Raw genomic sequence first — 22,047 nt, forward strand, 5'->3', positions numbered from 1 at the left:
TGTTTTTATTTAAAATAACTTCAGACAACATCTGTGGGGATGTTTCCAGCAACATAGTTGCCGGCAGCCAGGAATAAAAGATAACGCTTCCTTCATGTTGCACTTGCTCAGATCATGGGTTTCAGAAAGCGAAAACATAAATTATTACTGTATCAAAAACTGTTTAGTCCTTCACATTTCCACCCTTGCACTTTTCCACCCACTCATTCACACATGTATTTCTTGTTTGCTAATAGTATGTCCTAACCACAGCTACAATTACCCCTATACTGTGGGACAGAGCCACGTTTTGGCAACAAAAAACTAAAAAGGAGCTAATCCGATCTCATCTCATAAATAGACAATACTTTGTTTCCTTAGGAGATTTCAAAACTAACTGGTATTATAGGGCTTTGTTCTGGGTCCCTTGTTTTTTTTTTTTTTTTGGTGTACTTATGAAGCAACATGGTGTAAATTATAATTGTTATACTGATACAGAACTCTGTCGAACCAGGTGACATCAGCACGTCTGTCTTAGTGGAGTGCCTTGCCGATATGAAAAGTGGGATGTCTCAGAAATGCTTGTTATTAAATCAAGATAAAACTGAGATATTGCTGGCTCTCAGAAACAGATTGAATCTAGTATATAGATAAGCCTAACATAAAACCCAAAGTGAGAAATCTAGGGGCTTTACTCAATTTAGATTTAAGCCTTGAATCTCACATTAAACAAATTACAAAAGGGTCTTTGATCACCAAAGAAAATTGGTCAAGGTCGGGTCATTTCCTACTTTTTCAGAGACTGGGAAATTAATTCATGCCTTTATTTAATCAAGACTGGATTACTGTAATGCCCCATGCTCAGGTATTACTAGGAAGGCTGTCGCGTCTATGGCTTGTACAGAATGCAGCTGCTAGGGTTTGAACCAACACAAATTTAGGCCCCATATCTCTTCACTACACTAGCTTACAGTTTGTTTTAGGATCGCAATGAGGTCTACTGACAGTGGCCTTCTCTCTCTGCATCCCAACAGTTAAATACAAAAGAAAAGGAGAGGCTGCATTTGGTAGCAATGCACCTTGATTCTTCAATTCTCTGTCATATTTGATCAGAGTGGCACCATAACTTAACATCTTAAAAAGAACACTAAAGACGCATTTGTATAGATAAGCTTTTTTCTTTAGTTTTACATTATGCTTTTGTGGTTTATGTCTCTGGTTGTTTTATGTTATTGTTTTAAATAATAAATACATAAAAGCAATAATAGTGAACTGCAGTAAATGAACACCAGCAAACAGTAGTGAGTAGATGTTAGGTCCGGTTTGGTAAAGACGAGACAAAACAAAGCTATTAACCGATACACAAAGTTGAGAGGGTAACCTTATTTAGTTGAGTGTCGCATATTGTATTTTCCATTGATGATTTCCAGTTGATACGCTATAAGGATGCCTATTTCCCCTATTAACGCAATGTCTGCCATCTGCATAATTTTTCCTTGTATGAGAACCCCAAAGCGTCCAGGTAATATTCATCAGTTACAGTCTATGTAATAAAGTTCTATTCAACAATCATAATGAAATGTTACCAGTGAGGATTGATTCCATAACTTTCCAAATGTACTTTCCTACCATTCTTTTCATAAAAGGGTGTTATGTGAGAAAAAGACCTACGAAGCAAAATAATAATGTGATGCTCAATCAGCACTATTCTGAGTGCTGTAATGGGTCAAGATATTCCTTCAAAATGTATTAGGCTCCAGTTGATTTTCTTTTATTGCATAATAATGCCAATAAATACATTTTTAATCCTCACAGCGTGACTTGCAGAAAATGGTAATGTTTTAACTTAATTAAGTTCCCTTCACTGATTATCTTATGAACATATATATATATATATATATTTCTGACTGTAATATATAGAGGCAGAACTATCATGAAAACTGACAAGGATAATCTTTATTTTTATATTTTTTAAACCTGCAAATAAAATAAGTGCAGCCCACATTAATCTCAAGCTTCAGGATCCTATTCACCCTAGATAAACAGAATTCAATCACCCATTGCACGTAAAAGATGACAACTCCGCCGCCTCCGCAACAGCTTCAACATCAAAGGGAGAGTGACAAAAGCACTCGTGCAAACGACACAAAATAAGCAATTGCCACCTTACAAGAATGTAAGCATACTTAAGAAAATTATAATACAAAATATAAAAAAAATAAAGACAGATCAATATTTAAAATACCAAGCGGTTCTCTTCTGAAGCCCAACCTAGTAGAATGAATTTGTGAGAAAGAGTGCAGAGTTTTGCATTTATATTTTTCTATAAGAAATATAATCCTATTAGGATTGCCTGTGGCTTTTGTAGTACAAGTCCTATTATCAGCGAGGATGTTTGGATGTTTGTATCTGATAGCCTGCAAATCCTAGACCTCCTTTAATACAATAAAGTATTATTTAGTTTAATCTCTCTCACCTTATTTTTGAATTACTATCCTCTATTTTTTTGTTTTTAAAGATATAACTATTATTTTGAAATGTATACGCATATAAAACAATGTTTAACAGGGTCGATGTTAGTTTTTGTTAAAATGTTATACATAATTTTAACCCTATAAGTAACAGGATTACAAAGCCACTTTTTTCGTGTTTCAGGCGTTTTCTTGTGAAGATGTGCAGCATGCTTTTAAAAGACAGACAGCACCATAGTCACAGGGGTGGCACATCCTGGACATGGGAATATTTACTGGATAGACTAGTTACAGTGGTAGTGCTTTTCTCCCTCTGTCCCTTTGTTCCTTCTGCCTCCCTCTCACATTTTGTGTTGGCCTTCTTAATGTTCAATTCATCCTAATGATGACAACTCTTACACGACATTACTCTCAGTCTATGGCAAGCCAAATTATCATTTAGAGATATCTGTAATTCATGTAAAGATATCTACAAATATTTAGAGGGATCTCTAAATCACTTAAAGATATCTTCAAATATTTAAAGATATCTTCAAATACTTCCAGATATCTTCAAATATTTCAAGATATCTCTAAATCATTTAAAGATATCTGCAAATCAATTAGAGATATCTTTAAATCATTGCAAGATCTCATTTAAAAGTACATTTAGAGATATCTCAAAATGATTTGAAGATATCTCTAAATGATTGGCAGATATCTCTAAATCATTTAAAGATATCTGCAAATCATTTAGAAATATCTGCAAATCATTTAGAGATATCTGCAAATCATTTAGAGATATCTTAAAATGACTTCCTGTATGTAGCCCAAGATTATCACTTCCTGTTAACTTGTTCATTCAATTCTATGTAACTGAATAAGGAAACAGGAAGTGATAATCTCAGCCAAAAAATTGTAAATCAATGCCAGGACTCAGGGAAAATATCAAAGAATCTGTAGAAAATGTTATTGGAGTCTGTGAAAACCTTTTTTCCATGGGCTGCATTGTTCATGCATCTCCAAACCACTGGCCAGTCCACTCCATCCCTCTGACTGACACAGACAAGGTTAGGTGTTAAAATTATACAGATGCCCTCGGGGTAGCTCATAATAGAATATGTAATAAAATAATGAATTTATATCAGGATGTCTTGCTTTGCCTGCTGGAAATGCATTATTCGGTCATATTTCATAGTGTCTAACACATTACTATTTAATTACAGCGTAACACTTTTCATTCAGAGTTAATTAACCTTTTAGGCAGAGTTTCTGACCTTAGACCATACTGGTCTTATGCCAAAGAGTGATGGAGCATGGGGGAGTACTGCTCTTTCAGGTATTTTTATCCTAGATTGAATAAACCTCAGGTTCTTCGAGGCTAAGGATTTCATTGTTACACATGGCTGCCCACTAAATAAAAGTGAAAGTGTTATTAGCATGACTAAAAATCCCATCAACACCATGCAACACACACATAATATGATAATTAGTTTTCCACACTGGTTCCACACTAGTCTGTAATTTGCACTTAACTATTATTGTAAATGCAGGATTTGACAAAGAAGGGACAAAGACTAAAGGTCACTCAGTAGACATCCATTATATTAAGGATATTAAGTATCTCTGTCATGCTTGCTTGGTACTGTTACTTGTTTGGTTTATTTTTAAGAGCTAATTACATCTGCATTCCTAACAAGAACTCAAATGTTATTATTGTGTGATGTTTCAATGGCCTTGCAAAGTAGTCAAAAGGATGCAGGCTTGTGGTGATATAAACAACTCTATCCCTGCACAGTTAGCTCTGGGATTGAATATCAATTCCAATCTCCTAATTAAAAAGAAAAACAAACTCCTTACACAATGAAATAGCGTCAAAGGAACTCAAGACTCAGAAAGCACTGTATTTATAAACCACGTGCTGTTAGTTGGTTTAATTGTATCCAAAATCGAAGAAGGAAAACTAATTTATTTATTTATTTATTTATTCAGAGACTAATAAGTAGAATATATATGTAGTTTATTCTTTTCTTGTTCTTTATTTCTTAGCTGACCATATCCAGGGCACCTTACATTTGTCACAAAATACACTGTAAGGATTAATTGCGCAATTAACTCAATTAATTAAATAATTGAGAGGTCCAGTTGACATGGAAACAAGAAGACACCAACTTTGATATCTCCCAGGTACAACTTTTCTGAATGAATCAGCCTTGACAAAATGTGCCAGTGCCAATTGGCAGCTTCAGTACAGAAATCCCACACCCAAACACATGTGAATTTGTTTCATAGTGGATATCTGGCTCCAGATCTACTTTTGCCAACTGACACATTATTCACATCTGATGATATTGTAGTTCTTTTCTTTCATAAACAATATTATATTATTTTCTACACTTAGCTGCATGCTCTCCACATCTCTGTACCCATGGGTGTTGCTGTATTAACACATTGACAAAAACATAATGCCAAACTACTTAAAAACAACAAACAATGAGGCAGGACTACAGCAACAGCAACTACTCACACTGTCTCTCTCTCTCTGCGTGGGTCTCTCTGTCACACACGCACGCACGCACACACGCACGCACACAAACAGTCTGCATTAGCTTCTCACAGCTTCCCTGGTGGCAGTCTCTCACAGTCTCAGCACCCCTGCTTGCCCACAGCTGGCAGTGTGAACACTTCTCTTCTTTACTGCTGCCAGGCACACACATGCAACCTTGTACCAAATTTGCATCCCTCTGGTCTTAAATAACAATAATGAAGAACAGCTCCTAGTTTACAGTTTCTCCACTTTAGAAATGCAAATCCAAGCAACCAGATATAATAACAATTACTGTAAAAAAGCAATTTTGACATATTAAAGAGTAATAAAACACAGATAACGGGAGAAAAAAACAACTAACATCTATCTATTGGGTAGGTAAACGGATGCATAATACCCCAATGTATTATGTTTTATTAAAGAGGCAAATACATTGGAGGGCATTATGTTCAGTATTATGGTTATAAATGATGTCATACCGTCATTAACACCAACACATTGGATAAGAGGTGACATGAGATATTTACAAGTGGAAACTAAATCTAAGTGTGTGGACCACTGATCACATTATGCTGTGTGGCAACTTTAGTACATCCTATTATGTCTTATTTTAAGTATTTCTCCTCAGTCCAAGAACAAATCTCCATTTAATTTATTTTGCCTCCTCCTAGGCCTTTCCTACTTTTATTATTAGTTTATTAGTTGAATATGTGGTAAGCTTATTGTGCTCATTGCTTTTAAACATTGTTTAGGGAGAATAAAATAAAATAAACAGAGAGCAGTATGATACATTTATCCAACTTTCAATGGATTTTCCCCCAGGTTCCAGCAGGCAACATTCCCATCAAAATCAAGTTTAAACAAGAACCTGTGAGCCCCGACTATTGTCGTTCTGTAATATATGTAGAATGGGATATATAAACATGGAAATACATTGTTGGCCAACAGTCCAGTGCAGTTCTTGGACTTCAGAGAGCTGCTGATGGGCAACATGACACGAGGACTTTGACAGAAGGATCCCTCTCTGAAAGATGACAGTGCCCGGGGATCTGTCGTTAACAAAAGCATCAACATATATAAAGAATGATACTCTACCTGTCCCGTTTCCCAGCTGTTAGGTTATAGAGATGATTCGCTCCTCCATCAGCACATGCCTTTAGTGTTGCTGAAACAGACACGTCAACAGAAAGCATGAGACACTATGCTTTTGCCAGTCTTTCATCAATCATTTCATGTTATTTGCAGCTCTCCACTCTCAAAATACAGACACAAACACAGTTATACAACTCGATAGACATGATGTCAGCAGTACAAAAGTCCATGCACATGTACAATTGGTAGTATATACTCATATAAATGGGCTTGATATCTATAAATGCTTTGAAATTAGAATTCCAAGGACATGTCATTAGGACACATCTGTCATCCATAGAAATTCTAAGGAAATGTTTAATATATGGCTGATGAGAAAACACACCTGATTGTGCTTGTAAAACACAACCCACAGGTTTTAATCTTATGGAAGTTTCTTAATATTATGCCCAGACTATTATTAAAACAGAGATTCAGGGCATATTATAAAGTAGAAGACAACATGATGATAACTCAGCTGTGTTTATGGCCCACTGTGTTACACACCGTCACATTTAAAGATTCTTAAAAAATAAAATAAAAATAATCCATTATATGGATTATCCTCCAATGACGTAAACAATTATCCATAACTTACCTCTTATGACATTAATAGTCTCTTAGTGGAAGACATGTCTTGTAAAAGCAGCTTGACATTTTCACATGTTTTTCCCTCCCCGTATCAGCTGTTATTGTATAATCTCACAGCAGCTCAATTGAGCGGAGGGCTCTAAATGTTTTAACTTCAGGCTTGATGTCAAAGTTAGAGAATATTTTTTGTTCTGCATTCTCTACAGTTAACAGGTGACCATTCTGTATACGTGTATATTAATAACCACCACACAACTGGACCTCACACTGAGAAAATCAAACCCAGGGAAATGAAATCACACAGAACAGGTGGGATGTAGGTGGGCTTATATCAGATCATAAGAGATTGAGGGAGCTTAAGATAGGCTTTAATATAAACTTAAAACAGTATCCCCCCAAGCCACCACTTACAAAAGGGTTAAAGTTTAACATTTAAAAACTAATAATCACTAGTTCAGAAAGACCAGAGTCAAAGACGTGTTAATTATAATGCAAGTGTTAATGAATGAATCAGTAGGAAGCATTGATTTTGGCATTATCCAAAAGGTCACTTCAATTATTAAAATCACACACAATGTAATTCTAGAATTTCTGTTGATTTAGGAAAATGTTTTACATGTAGACAAAGGTGGTTTTAGTTACTATTTATTTTAGTTGTACAGTAATTTAAAAGCAAGTCAGTACTTGCAATCATAATGAATCAGAATTTAATTTAAACTTGGAAGCAGAGGGTTCTCATTAATGAAAAACTATTGTTAAAGAGCACTGACTTGGTAGGTCCTTGTTTTGAAGCACTCTTGTGAAAATATGTCTGTTGACTGTGAATATATGTATAAAACAAAACTAAATGCAGTCAAGCTAGAATGTGTTGTAGACATTTAGATTATGAAATACAAAAAATACATTGTTTCCTTTTGTTTTTACAGTTATGGAGTCTAAAACCATTATAATGTAAACCTAATGTGATCAGTGAACATCTTTGTCATGCACTGGCACAAAATAATATCCCGTAAACTACCTAAATGTATCATAAATACCAACACATCTGTATGAATAAAAGGTAGCTTGGGCAAATTTTCTAATTGCAGATTTATGTATTTATTTATTTTTGTATTATTAATGTTTAATTGTGAAATTAAACATCTCAATCTTCAGTTAATACAGATATGGCAATATATTGACACCTACATGATATTTAGATTATTTATGTTGAACTGTGGTAGTGCATTGCATTGCAGGAAGGAGATTTTTCACTAAAGTCAATTATATTACATCAGAACCAGTACACATTGTAAGACCTAACAGCAGCCTGAACTCCAACCCAACCCAATACAAACATATCCACACTTGATTTAGTTATATCATTGTAATAGCATCCAGGTTTCCTGAGGACTACCTCTGTACTCCTAATTTACATTGAGCTTGGTCAAATATGATAAAATCACAATTAAAAATGTAAAATCAGAAATTATCTTTAGCATCCAAACCTTTAGCTAATACAGATATGGCAATTAATTTGCCTTAATCTAACACCTAAATAATATTCAGAATCATCATTCTGGATTGCATTGCTATGTCAAAAGAGACAATGTCAAAATCCTCTTAATTAACCTCAAGAATAGAAGCGTTTCTTATAAACCTTGTGATTTCAACAATCCAGATATATGTTTTTGATAAGTTGTACAATGTAACTATTTAGAAAGTGGTAAGAATAAAGGAGGCTATGTAGTGGCACTGTAGAGACATGCCTCAAAACAAGCATAAACTGAAATGCATAAATAAATGATTTTTCCTTGAAGCTGTTCATCACGTGACTTCAAATGCAGAGCTCATATGAGGTAAATGCTTCAGGAGGTACCATGTATTTAAACATTTCCATAAGATGACTTCCATGTGGCCATCAAGCACCTTCCAGGGTAGAATACATCTCATGGCTTACATTAAGGTATGTGTGTAATATATATATATATATATATATATATATATATATACACACATACATAAATAAAACTATTATGAATGTATAAATAAAACTATTTACCATAGTTTAAAGGGGAACTATCACAGTCCCTAAAATTATTGGTTAAACCACTCATGTGTTAGAAGGAGTTTATAAGTAAAGTATCTGAATTCCATTTCCATTAGATCATTTAAATAATTGTTTAAACTTAAACACCCTTCATCTCAATCATGCCTGCTGTAAATTGTACTGTACTGTATTGTACTGTATATCATTCATTTAATGGACTGCAATAGTTCACAAACAGTATTCAACTAAAAACAACAGAACACATGGTGAAACACCCCTATAGTAATTAAATATAAAGCACTGCATTGTCTGTTCATTCCCAATATTTGATAAACAGAGGGCTTGATTGTGGCTCCAACTGGGCTGGTAAGAAATCACCAATGTAATAATTGCACCCAATATTTAACATGTTGCTATGAAAGACACGTGGGAGGAAAACAAAGTGGTCAAAGCAATAACTTATAAGATATTTCACAAAAGGTTCACGGCAGTCCTTTCAAGAGTAGAAGAGCAAGTTGATTAATGACAACTGTTATACCTTGCCGATTCTACAAAGGAACTACACTTTTTAATAAGCATATGTATACAGTGAGGGAAAAAAGTATTTGATCCCCTGCTGATTTTGTACGTTTGCCAACTGACAGAAATGATCAGTCTATAATTTTAATGGTAGGTGTATTTTAACAGTGAGAGACAGAATAACAACAAAAAAATCCAGAAAAACTATTTCAAAAAAGTTATAAATTGATTTGCATGTTAATGAGGGAAATAAGTATTTGACCCCTTCGACTTAGTACTTGGTGGCAAAACCCTTGTTGGCAATCACAGAGGTCAGACGTTTCTTTTAGTTGGCCACCAGATTTGCACACATCTCAGGATCATTAACAAGATCCTCCCGTATAGTTCTGGGCTGATTCCTCACCGTTCTCATGATCACTGAAACTCCACGAGGTGAGATCTTGCATGGAGCCCCAGACCGAGGGAGACTGACAGTTTTTTTGTGTTTCTTCCATTTGCGAATAATTGCACCAACTGTTGTCACCTTCTCACCAAGCTGCTTGGCGATGGTCTTGTAGCCCATTCCAGCCTTGTGTAGGTCTACAATCTTGTCCCTGACATCCTTGGACAGCTCTTTGGTCTTGGCCATGGTGGAGAGTTTGGAATCTGATTGATTGATTGCTTCTGTGGACAGGTGTCTTTTATACAGGTAACGAGCTGAGATTAGGAGCTCTCCCTTTAAGAGAGTGCTCCTAATCTCAGCTCGTTACCTGTATAAAAGACACCTGGGAGCCAGAAATCTTGCTGACTGATAGGGGATCAAATACTTATTTCCCTCATTAACATGCAAATCAATTTATAACTTTTTTGAAATGCATTTTTCTGGATTTTTTTGTTGTTATTCTGTCTCTGTTAAAATACACCTACCATTAAAATTATAGACTGATCATTTCTTTGTCAGTGGGCAAACGTACAAAATCAGCAGGGGATCAAATACTTTTTTCCCTCACTGTATGTTAATTTTTGCTTCTGGCTTGCTATTACAATGAAGTGCCTGATGGTGACTACAACTTTGCTTAGTAAATGTCCTGCAGAAAAAGGGGTGTCAACCCATTCAGACATATATAAGATGTGTAATAATTTAAAATGATTTTGGGTGGAAATCTAAAATTCCTCTCACCTCCAATATACTCAAGATCTTTACATTAGATAATAAATAAAACAGCCCAAGTAAGTGAAGATGTGTAAATGCATCTAAGGGCATGACTCATCCTTCAGTCACCAGAGCAAATAAATATTTCAAATAAAGGGTAAACTTAAATTGTCTGCCAAGCTTCCAGATTTATATAATCAATTGTGTTCCTTAATTTGCTGTTCAGCACATTCAATGCAGAAAATGTTGCCTCACACAAGTAAGTTGAAGCAAATATTGATAACAAATCAATGCCAAGTCTGTGCACTTCAGGATAAGCAGGATGAGAACAGATTTCCTGCCAAAGGTTCTGTTGGCTTATCATTACAACCAAAGGCAAATAAGTTTTATTGAGCAGCTTACCCCTAAGATTAGTTTCCCTCTCAAAAAGTACCACAATCAATATCCAAAACATCTCCAGTATCCTTAATTGAACATGCTGCAATTTGATTTCAGCAAAGCAAATTAACATTTTAGTGAGTCTAGTGGCATATTTCCGTTTTACATTTGGCACAAGAATATCAATTTTGAAATGAACCATTGTGCCTACCGAGCCATGTGTAAGATGCATTTGTTCTTGCCTTCCAGGTAGAGGTTCAGACCACTCACATGCTGCATCAGATTATTCAGGAAGAGAAGGACACAGCCATATTTTATTTACTTAGATGTCATGAAGATTTTCTTAAAGCCATTGCAGATCAACAAACCCCTGCAAAGCTGCACTTGAGATCAGCCACCTGGCACTGCTGAAATATCACAATAGTGTGCTTTGATTGGACTTCAGTCTGACGTGAATACATCAAATTCATCAGTGTATGATGCAGTGGTATCATACAGAAAAGGTTTGATCAAGATGATGTCTATCCATCAAAGCAGTACTAACGCAGGGTCACTCACTATGTAGCTTTATCCAGATTGCCACACTCAAATGATCATTATTATTATTATTTATTTATTGGCAAACGCCCATATCCTGAGTGACTTACAGTTTACACAAGCATCAAATCATTTACAAACTGCTTGGTTGTGCAAAATCTCCAATATCTACAGACTTTAACTCTTAACAGCACCTCAGTACTGCAGTTACCAGCTGCAGGACTCAGCTAAAATCCTTTCAAGGTTTTGCTTTATTTGTTTATTCCCCCACATGGCCAGACAGTATTTTTCAGCAACACAGCAACCCTCGATGAAATCAAATTGAGAACTATTTTCAGGAACCAGCAGATTTTTATTCTGCCCAGCCAATGTCTCATCTTAAGAAACTGACAGATAGATCTTCTAAACTGAGATGTCCTTATTCCATTTCCAAGTTCCTCAACTTACATTTTGAAGGAAATGCAGAAGAAACTGTTCTGTCCTGTTTTTACTTTCATGCACGTTATGATTCCTGTGAGTTGCAGACTAATATTCTGCAGTGCAGAAGGCCAAATGACTTTCCACCTCTTTCAACAGAAGCAAATGCATACCCCCAACTGCTTTACAAAGTCTGCTTTTATTCAGTACGAGTACAGGAGTCAGAATGTATATGTTTTCGATGCCTTGCCACCAATATTTTCTTCCCTTTCTTTACCTGAAAACCTCAAAATCAGACATAAACAGTTTCTTCATAAAAAAAATAATAATAAAATATATATATATATATATATATATATATATATATATATATATACACACAAGCTGTACAGTCTGTACAGAATCAGGCAGGAGACTTCAGCTTGTGAACTATAAAAAAGACTGACTTGGCTTTATTCTCCAGCCTTGCTAGAAGTAAAAGAAAATGGAAGCCAGTGGCAGACTATTCAAATATCCAGAACATTTTCTCTGCACATGCTCTCTTAGCCTAAGACATTTGCAGCACCATTCTCTTTAGTTGGCCTATATTCAGCTTTACTCATTCTGCATGGCATATCTTTTAATTGCCATGAGTAGTATCACCTACACCTTTCTATTTTTAAGGTAACTACAACCTAGCTAGCCATCTCCATGGATAACGCACAGATTACTCACTCACTCAAACAAATAAATGAAGCAAACAAACAATCAATCTATATTTACATAATCCTATGTAAAGGAATTGCCCAGAAAGCTTTATAGAGAATGTATAAATGAAGTACAAGTCAGAGTATACTTGAGGTACAGTAGTAGTGAACCATTAGGCACAGTGGAGAGACCAACAAAACTCTGGAGGGAAAAATACATCTCTGGAGGTCTAAGGCCTGATGGTTGCAGTTAGGAATATTTTTTCATTCATAATAAAATAGGTTAAAACAGCTCAATAAATACTGTAATGATCCAACCTTAGCCTAACATTGTCACAACTTTCTCTCATGCTTCCCTGACAGACATCAAAACTGCAATGATGGATGTGACGTTCTGGTAAGCTGTAGCCTTCATGTATGACACTGTCTTTCTAATAAATACCAATGTGCACCGTGGTAAAACTTAGATTTTTAAGGAGTAGCAATCAAAAGTTCAATCAACTGGAATCTTTACAGTCTTCTATAAGGTTTATAACAAGTACCAAACACATGAAGACTAAACCGATTATCAGCTAGAAAAGAAACAAATAGAAACATGAGTTATAGAATAATTTGAATTAGAATAATTAATTTCAGTTTGAAATCAGTGATTGTAATTAAACATAAGCACTGTTACAAAACCACATAGCATGCAGGCTTGCCTACAAGCAGAAAACCATTATAGCACTTAACCAAAACATTAGATTGTATTGCATTGTTGAGGCACAAAACAATTATTTAAACATTTTACACTAGGTGGAAGATGTCCTACACATTATTTAATAGGTTTCAGTCAGAGGCGATACCCTAAAAAACCTGAAAAGCTATCAAATCTGCCTAAAACATAAATTATTAATATCATTTCCTATTTCAAAATACCCATTCAAGGCCAGTTTCATTCATTCAGACAACACATGAATTTAAACAAGAAACTCCTACCTGCCTGAACTATTTTTCTTTGTCTGGGGAATTAATAATTGTGTCTGAGGAATCCAAACACAGATTTGAACTCACAGTAGACACTCCTTCTGAATACATTTGAAAGTTATTTAAAACAAAGGGGTTTGAGAATATGTTGCTGCCTTGGAGTTTCTTCGTTAGATTGTCCTTTTACTTGAATTGAGAAAGTAACACAATGGAAAAGTATTACACATTGTCCTTGAGAGGCAAAAAACACCACGGTAGACTTAGGCCAATATCAAATATATTTGCAATACATGACTTTGTCTTGGATACAGTTTTAGTTATTTGATAAGGGAAAGAGAGCAACTAATATATACAATTAGGAAAATTAACTTGTCTTAACAATTATTTTGATATATGGGGCAAGCAATCATGAAGATATTAGACTTACACAATTGCAACATATTTTAATGTGAATATGGGGAACAATAAGGATTATCTTAAATAATAGAATAATTAATTCCACCATATTCATTCAACTGCTTTTCTAAGAAGTATTAACTATCACATTCAGATATCCTCTGTTGAATTCCCGCTTTTAATAATCATCTTCAAATAACAGCTAAGGGGAAACTGTTTAATTTGTATGGCACCATGCCTGTGTAGGGAGAATGCTTATTATTACCCAACTAAAATGAATAATACAAGGTCTTGTTTTACATATAGCAGTCCAATCCTGGAGTAAATATCACATGCCAAATAAAATACATATGAATCTGCAATTCAGCTCATTGTTTTTTTTTGGGATATACATAATTAAAAATGTATTTATACATATTTTCCCCCATCCTAAGACATCCTGCAATTGGTATAGTACAGCATATGTTCTGCTAATTACGAATTGACAGTTGCCGATTTAAAATAGACTTTAACGTAAGGTGGAAGGTGACTTGATTTGCATCAGACAGATTATTTCCTGTATGAATTTAAAGTTGTAAAAATATCCTGTGTGAGGTACAGTAATTAATTTCAGCAGACCCTAATGAAGTCTGTTAATTTGACACTTTCCACATCCTATAGCTAACATTATAAAGTAAGACACTGCAGTCCATTGAAATGTGTCCAGATTAAATTGAAATTATTCAGTGACTGATAATTTGTATATATGGGGTGATTAATTATTTAGTTTTACAATGCATTGAACTAAAGTAACACCAATATTTTGGATACAAATGTAAATAGCATTAATTGTAAATAAGTAGCTTACATTTATTTGGCAGTGAAACTTTCTTTACGATATTAAAGCAACAGTTTAAGGTAGGGCTTTATGGTATTTTAAGTCATTTGAAGTTGATTTACCTGACTTCTTCTATTGCTAAATATATTTTAAAATGTGCTTATTAAATCAGAGTTTTAAATTTGAACACTGATAAGCCTGAGCCACAGACAAGTGTTTCAAAGAAATCAGTAACAACCACGCTGCCCTGGAGAGAGACAGGATAATACACCTTGCACTATTAAGTGGTTGGGGAAAAAATATTCTATTGCATAGCAAATCAATTTCAAGCCTTATTTTGTAAGGAATGTCTTGAGGAATTGTCTAAATAAATCCATTACAAACAAATAAAAAAGTATGAAATATTCAGTGTCAGCATCTGGCATTCACACAAGAATCATCTGCTTGTTAAACCTGAAATGTCTCACACTGATATTGAACAGGCCTCTCTTATTTCAAGCCTCGATAATTGCTGTATTTTCTCTTTCAGATTAGTTCTGAAGTTTTTTTTTTTTTTTATGTATTTATGATTATTTTGCAAATAAAAAAGGGATAGTGCTGAGAACACAAGAGGGAGTCAGAGAGCCTCTTTTTTAGTCAGAGCCACTTACAATCTTTTAATTTTGGTCCTTCTTGATTTCTGGAGCTTGGGAGCCCAAAACATGGTCAAGAGTCAGTGTGTTTGAAGGTAGGTCCCCTTTAGGCTGACAGCATATTTAGGTTAAACCTACCAAAGCAGTTAGAAATAAAGAACAAGTCTAATTTGATTCTGTCGGTGCAACTCTGGAATTAGTGCAAGCCCCTGATCACCTTCTGGCATCTTCTTCAGACACATCTATTCAGACTGAACCTTTAAGTCAGCAGCCTGATCTCCTGGGCAGTGCAGCTCTCATGCTCTTACTAGTTTCTTATTAACCTGTGGTCCCTGATGCTCCTGCTTACTTATGTATTGCCAGCACTTCTATAATTTTGCTGTACCTTCTCCTATGCCTACCCCACCCCTTAGCACATACCCAGGACTTCACTGTATTATGTCTGCACTGGTTAGCTCATTTATACTAGGATGTATGCTTATTGTATTTTGTACTGATTGTATTTAAAGCACACTAAATGCTTCTTGGGTAAGTTGCCCTGCTCTGCCAAGCAATAAGAATAAGAACATATTGCTATAATAAAACAAAATAATAAATAAAATGTTGAGATCAGCAATGCCATTTCCTTTTAACCCACAGAGAATAATAGGGGAACACTAAGTAGAAATGTATCTAAGGCCAAAACGGTGCAAGTATTGAAAGTCCAGGACACGCATACATACAAAACTTGGACTCACCAAGAGTTAGGCCTAATTCTCACTTCAGTGGAGTTTAATGTGTCTGTTTTTGCCACATTATTAAATATGCATTTCCTGGACAAAATATATAGCTTACAAGATATACAATTGGAGGTGGTAATTATTGAAAATATCCTTATGACATAACTTGTAAATTATGTACACTGTTACAGTAGAGGCAGTATAAAAAACACACAAAAAGAACACTCAAATTGAAATCCCTAAGGACTGCACAACTCTACTGTGAGGAAATCTGAAAGCTGAAAAACCTTGTAAATCTACACTTTGTAAGTCCCAATGTCACACACTCCTCTCATTGAGAATTTGGCTGTCCAAGCTGTATTTTATGGCAGGTAACTATTGATGAGCTAGACCTTGCTCCTGCACTTTAATGAATGTTGGCAGTGAAAGGAAAAGAAATGTTGTAGCAGCTGTAAATTAAAAGGGGAAACTAGTCAAAGTACAAGATGAAAAGTTAATTATCCTAATAATGAGTGTTCTGTTTTTTCTCTATAGGTGCTATATTGGCATAACAGGCCAAGGGAGAATGATTAAATTACACCGCTGAATTTAAGATGGGTGTGCAAGACACGGTCCATGGTCCCAGTCAATTTCCATGGAAGATTTTATTTTTGTAAAATGTAACATATACACAGCCACAGACGATGCGTAGATACACATTTACAGTCCAGAGCCCAGTGCAGATGGTCTGGGGCAAAATGAGAAAAATGCTTAGTTGTTTGAGCTTATTTCCTAGTTGGAACAACGAGGCAGCTTTGTCAAAGGTCACTTAATACTACAACCTGCTGACTTGAAATGTGTTGTGTATAAAACTGTCTTACTAAGGAAGACAAAGCCTCCAGTTTCAATGACACTGATCTGCATAAAAAAATTGAATCAGCTAAATGTATAGAGCACTTTTCATACCAAGAATTAACAAAGCAATCATATTCTTTATATACATACAATGCTGTTAATTTACCCATTTCCATAAATTTAGATGGAAGGCAATATTAATCATATACAATATAGTTTTGACAATCAAACAAAGGACACAGTCAACATGCGATTGCATGTGTCTGCCTTTCAGCACTCACATATTTATCAGTTTTCCTCCTGTTTATAGTTTTTTTAAGATTTTCAATAACTTTTATACAGTATGTATGGGAAAGTATGGGAAATTATACATTAATAAACATATTTCTGCAAATGTAGTATTAATTTTTATATATAAATGGCCTCATTTTGCGATTTGTAAAAATAAAATAATCAATTGTATATAGTGAAGTTGTTAACTGCCATTGTGTGACTAGCCTATACAACTAAAATGTGTTCTACCTTAATTGAAAATGTGCCGAGAGAGATTTGTATTGCTATATTTTAATCCTCTGATAGAAACAGAAAGATTTCCCTGGCACAATTCTGTACATTTTTAAGTTGCTGGAATAACAGAATTATAACAAGGATTTCACAAAAAATTTAAAAATAGAAAAAAAAATGTTTATAAATTAAAGGGGAGAAAAAAAAAACTGACCCTTTTGGACTAGTGGATTTTCTGCAGCAAATTATAATCATTAAAATAATAATTATTTAATAAGTAAAAAGGGAACAAACAGGAAAGGAAAAGGGATTAGGTCCAGTAATTAGGACTAATTTTTTCCTACTTAGCATTACAGAAATCCACCTTGAAAAAACTTGGCAGGGACACATCAGAAATGTGAAAATAAAGAATGCTTTGATCTTTTCTCATTACCCTACCAAAGCACATGTGTCTCACGGGGAGGGACCATCATGGTGCAACATGTCAGTCTTTGTGTGAAACCGGTAGAGGTTGTCATGGCTCTTCCAGTAATAACATATGGATTTGCAGATTTGACTTGGAACCTTTTCTTCTAGAGGGATGCATTTCATTTTATGAATATACAAAAATGTGACGCTTATTACCTGATGTATGCTAAAATTTAGCAACTGAATGTTAAGATGTTAAGTACATTTTAGGAACTGTATTTACATAGGCAAAATTAATTGCTGATTAATTTATGCAATATTACTCAGTAAAAGCAAGTAATAAAAAATATTGTTGGCGATCAGTTGTAATCAGTGGTGTAGTCTACGTGATAAGGCAGGCATACGCCGTAATCCCACGAAGATTTCCCGTATGCCCACTATAAAATCAGCAGTGATTTAAAATTCACGACCAATATAAAATGATTTAATATTGTAAATGTATTGTTTATTTCAAGTTAGGGACATATCATTTAGCTTTCAGTTTATTTTTTCTATATTCAAGAAATAAGAAAATCACATGTGGCCTTTAATAACTAAGCAAGCTGAATGAGAGGGGGCAATACGAGATATGGACATGTCAGGTGACAAAACATTTTCAGCTCAGGTTCCACGCACCAGATGTGCACACTACAAACTCTACAAACTCTAGCTATGTGCCCAGCGTAGGATACTAGCTAGTCGTCGCTGCGTGCATCTGTACAGCAACATGAATCGAAAACAGCAAACACTCAGTTTTAATAAACACCTTGTAAGGTCTGAAATCAAGTAGCTATGCTGTACTTTGATCTTCATATTATTTGTTTACAGACCAGAGTTCATACAAGGTCCCTAAAGTCCTTAAAGGATTTTGTTTATAATTTAACTAGAATAAATATGATTGAATATCATTCACCTATGATTTGATGCATAGTTTATTAAAATGCACTATACAATGTTCTTTTGAAAGTGAATTAAAATAAAACACTCAAATTATTTACTCGTTTCATAAAGTCTTTAAAAACAAAAACAAATACAGTTTTGGAAAAAGTAATTGAAAGTCCTTTAATTGCATTTAATAATCTCCATCTAAACCCACAAAGTATTTACATCTTCATTTTGCAGTATGTTACAAAAATGTACAAATGTTTGGGTAGCCGGTGTGGTCGGCCCACCACGTGTTCCTCCAAGCTCCGCAGCTGCTCCACCCAGTAGAGTGTTATGCCAAAAGCCCAGGTCTCCCACTGATTTTTCTGAGGGGTTACGTCACTTTGTAACATGCTTGTATACATAATGAGCCCCATTACATGTGCATGCACACGCATTTGCGGGAGGTGGCATACTGGGGGCTGGCATGGAGAGGAGGGGTGCTTGGTAAATTGACAGTATGCCCACAACTTCTTACTGGACTATACCATTGGTGGTAATGTGTTCTGGATACACCCACAATCAATCAAGGATTTAGTTATTTTTCATTTTGTGGGAGTTTTCAGCTACCATTTTATATTGTTGTTGCTACCTAGAATTGATAATAAACTGCTTCTGCATCACATGATTTTGATATTTGTTTTTTCTCTGGTCATATTTTAAATGCATGCAAGGCTGGGGGTGATGAAAACATATTCATAGATAACCTTGAATCATGATCATTGTGTATTTATCTATATACAAACGGGTGACAAATTAAAGGAAAAACCTGAATGAATGGAGGAACATACCGAATTCAGATGCCTCCAACAGGTGTACTGCATGATACAATTAAGCAATTAACATCCTATCATGCTCTGTATAGGCATGTATAGAAATGCTGAGCAGGCCCAGTTGACCTCAATTTTGGATGAAGATGGCAAGAGGAATGGATCTAAGTGACTTTGAAAGAGGGGTCATTATTGGGGTACAAATGACAGGAGCTTCAGTCACACAGACGCTCAACTGGCTAGTGTTTCAATAGGAACAGTGACTAGAGTTACATGTGCATTTAGATCTATGGGAAAAACATCAGTAAATAGGGTTGGAAATTTTGGTCGACAGCATACATTTGATGACCGTGATGCTCGTGCATTACTGTAATATGTAAGGAAAAACTCTTTCCCAAGGTGACTGAGAATGTCAATGCAGGACGTGATCAGACTGTGTCTGCAAAAACAGTCTGTCGAGAACTACACAGAGAGGGATATTATAGTAGGGCTGCAGTGCAGAAACCCCTCATTACAAAGACAAATTCACATCTGAGAGTTCAGTGGTGCAAAAACCATAGGCACTGGTCTACAGAGATGTGGAAAAAAGTGATCTGGTCAGATATTGTCATCCTTCACCATGTGCATGTGTGGCGGTACAAGAGAACGGTACAGGCCTGACTGCTGGACCCCTACAGTGAGGGGGTCTGGAGGCTCTGTTATGCTGTGGGAGGCATTGTCCTGGCATGGTTTGGGTCCACTTGTCCCCTTAGAGGGAAGGGTCACTGCAAATCATTACAAAGTTATTCTGAATGATCACCTTTATCCTATGGTGAAACATTTCTATCCTGATGGGAGTGGTCTCTTCCAGGATGACAATGCCCCCATCCTCAGGGCACGAGGGTCACTGAATGGTTTGAGGAGTATGAAAATGATGTGAATCATATGCTATGGCCTTCGCAGTCACCAGATCTCAACCCAATTGAACACCTATGGGAGATTTTGGACCAACGTGTTAGACAGCGCTCTCCACCACCATCATCAAAACCCCAAATGAGGGAATATCTTTTGGAAGAATGGTGTTCATCCCTCCAGTAGAGTCCAGAGACTCGTAGAATCTGTGCCAAGAGCATCGAAGCTGTTCTGGTGGCTCGTGGTGGCCCAACACCTTACTGAGAGATTATGTTGGTTTTCCTTTAATTTGTCACCTGTCTGTATATACACGATGATCATGCTAGGCCAACAATGGAACAGCCTATTCTCATAAGGTGCTTACTGAGATTTGTGGATACAGATTGACCTGGACAATTGTGTTTGTTATGAATGCACTTCAGGAAGTAAAGAATGATCTAAGTCTTACTCATTTATGTCACCTGAAGGGCAGAAGACACATTCAGAATAATAAAATAATCTGGATTATGTAGTTAATAAACAGGTTATCAGTTTTGATAAAATGCTGTTTGAAAAGATTTTGCCCTGGTTAAGTATGGAAGGTTCTAGCAATATCAAGTTAATGGGACAAAAGTAAAGACAATAAGCAGGCATAGCTAAAAATATAACATGATCTGTTTATAAATGAGGAAACTGACACAAAAATGACAATGTTCATTACAGCAAGCCTGAGAACTCCCTTTAAACATACCGAGCAATACATTACATGTGTTAACATGTATTAGAGGCACACATCTCAAATACCCTGGCTTAGCTAAATATCATTCACTATGTGTTGTATTCCATCTCCCGTTTCCCACCTCTAGCAAATTATCATGTTGCTTGGATGTCAGTCCTTCATCAATAAATAAACTGCTATAATAAACACCTCAAACACACTCAGGGCAGATGACAGTTTATAAAAAAAAACAGACAGACACCCTGAGTCTGTTATAAAGGTTCAAGGCCCTAAGACATGCTAACTTGAAAAAGTCAAAAGTGCTACTGAAACATGTTATGAAGCAACCATATCCAAAACAAATACAAACAGTACCATGGTTTAATTTTATCTGAAGATGTGACTGTTCTTTTTACAAGTAAATTCTGTAATTGAACTTAGAGGATCTATTTCTGCAATCAGGCTTGATTTTCCACATTGTTGCTTGGGGAGTTTTCTTCCAAATTATAGGCAGCAACCTTAACTCACAGTGTCTTAAACATGCAAACAATTACACAAGAACTGTGTGGCATTCCCAATTATCCTTCACATCCAATTAACTGAAACTGAAGCAGGAAAGTTCAACACCTTAAAAACACAAAACTTTAATGAACATAAATCCTGCTTGTTATATACAAACTAACAGGTTATCTCCTGATATGCCTTGAAGTCTACAGACTGAAGTTAAGACATATAGAGCCTTTACATAAGGAAGAGACACCTAATTATTTCTGAAAATTATAGCTATTGTACCAATTTTATATTATGCATTGTTAGAACAGTAGTAAAAGACTGTTTGCTCTGGATTTAGGTATTGTTGTTACAACGGTACATCTGTAACAGGACAGAACCCAAAGAAGAGCCAATTTCTTACTGCTTCTTTGCCGAGACGACTTGAAACACCTCAAGTTCAGACAGGATTACCGATACAGTGCCAGAGAGGAATGTCTGAAGTACATGGAGGCTGATGCGTAATCTTCATGAAATTCAAAAAGCTCACCCCTTACACAACAA

At 35.6% G+C, this 22,047-nt stretch overlaps 1 protein-coding gene across 3 annotated transcripts in view; it reads right to left on the reverse strand.

Moving 5' to 3' along the window:
* tpk1 (thiamin pyrophosphokinase 1) overlaps positions 1-22,047 on the reverse strand; it is a 127,089-nt gene that overhangs the window by 66,746 nt on the left and 38,296 nt on the right. For all 3 annotated transcript variants that reach the window (XM_066721878.1, XM_066721885.1, XM_066721871.1), the window contains exon 4: positions 6,073-6,142. In XM_066721878.1, the coding sequence (XP_066577975.1) occupies positions 6,073-6,142 (70 nt within the window). The remainder of the gene's footprint in view (positions 1-6,072; positions 6,143-22,047) is intronic.

Source organism: Amia ocellicauda, chromosome 2, assembly GCF_036373705.1.
Source record: "Amia ocellicauda isolate fAmiCal2 chromosome 2, fAmiCal2.hap1, whole genome shotgun sequence".
Taxonomy (NCBI): Eukaryota; Metazoa; Chordata; class Actinopteri; order Amiiformes; family Amiidae; genus Amia; species Amia ocellicauda.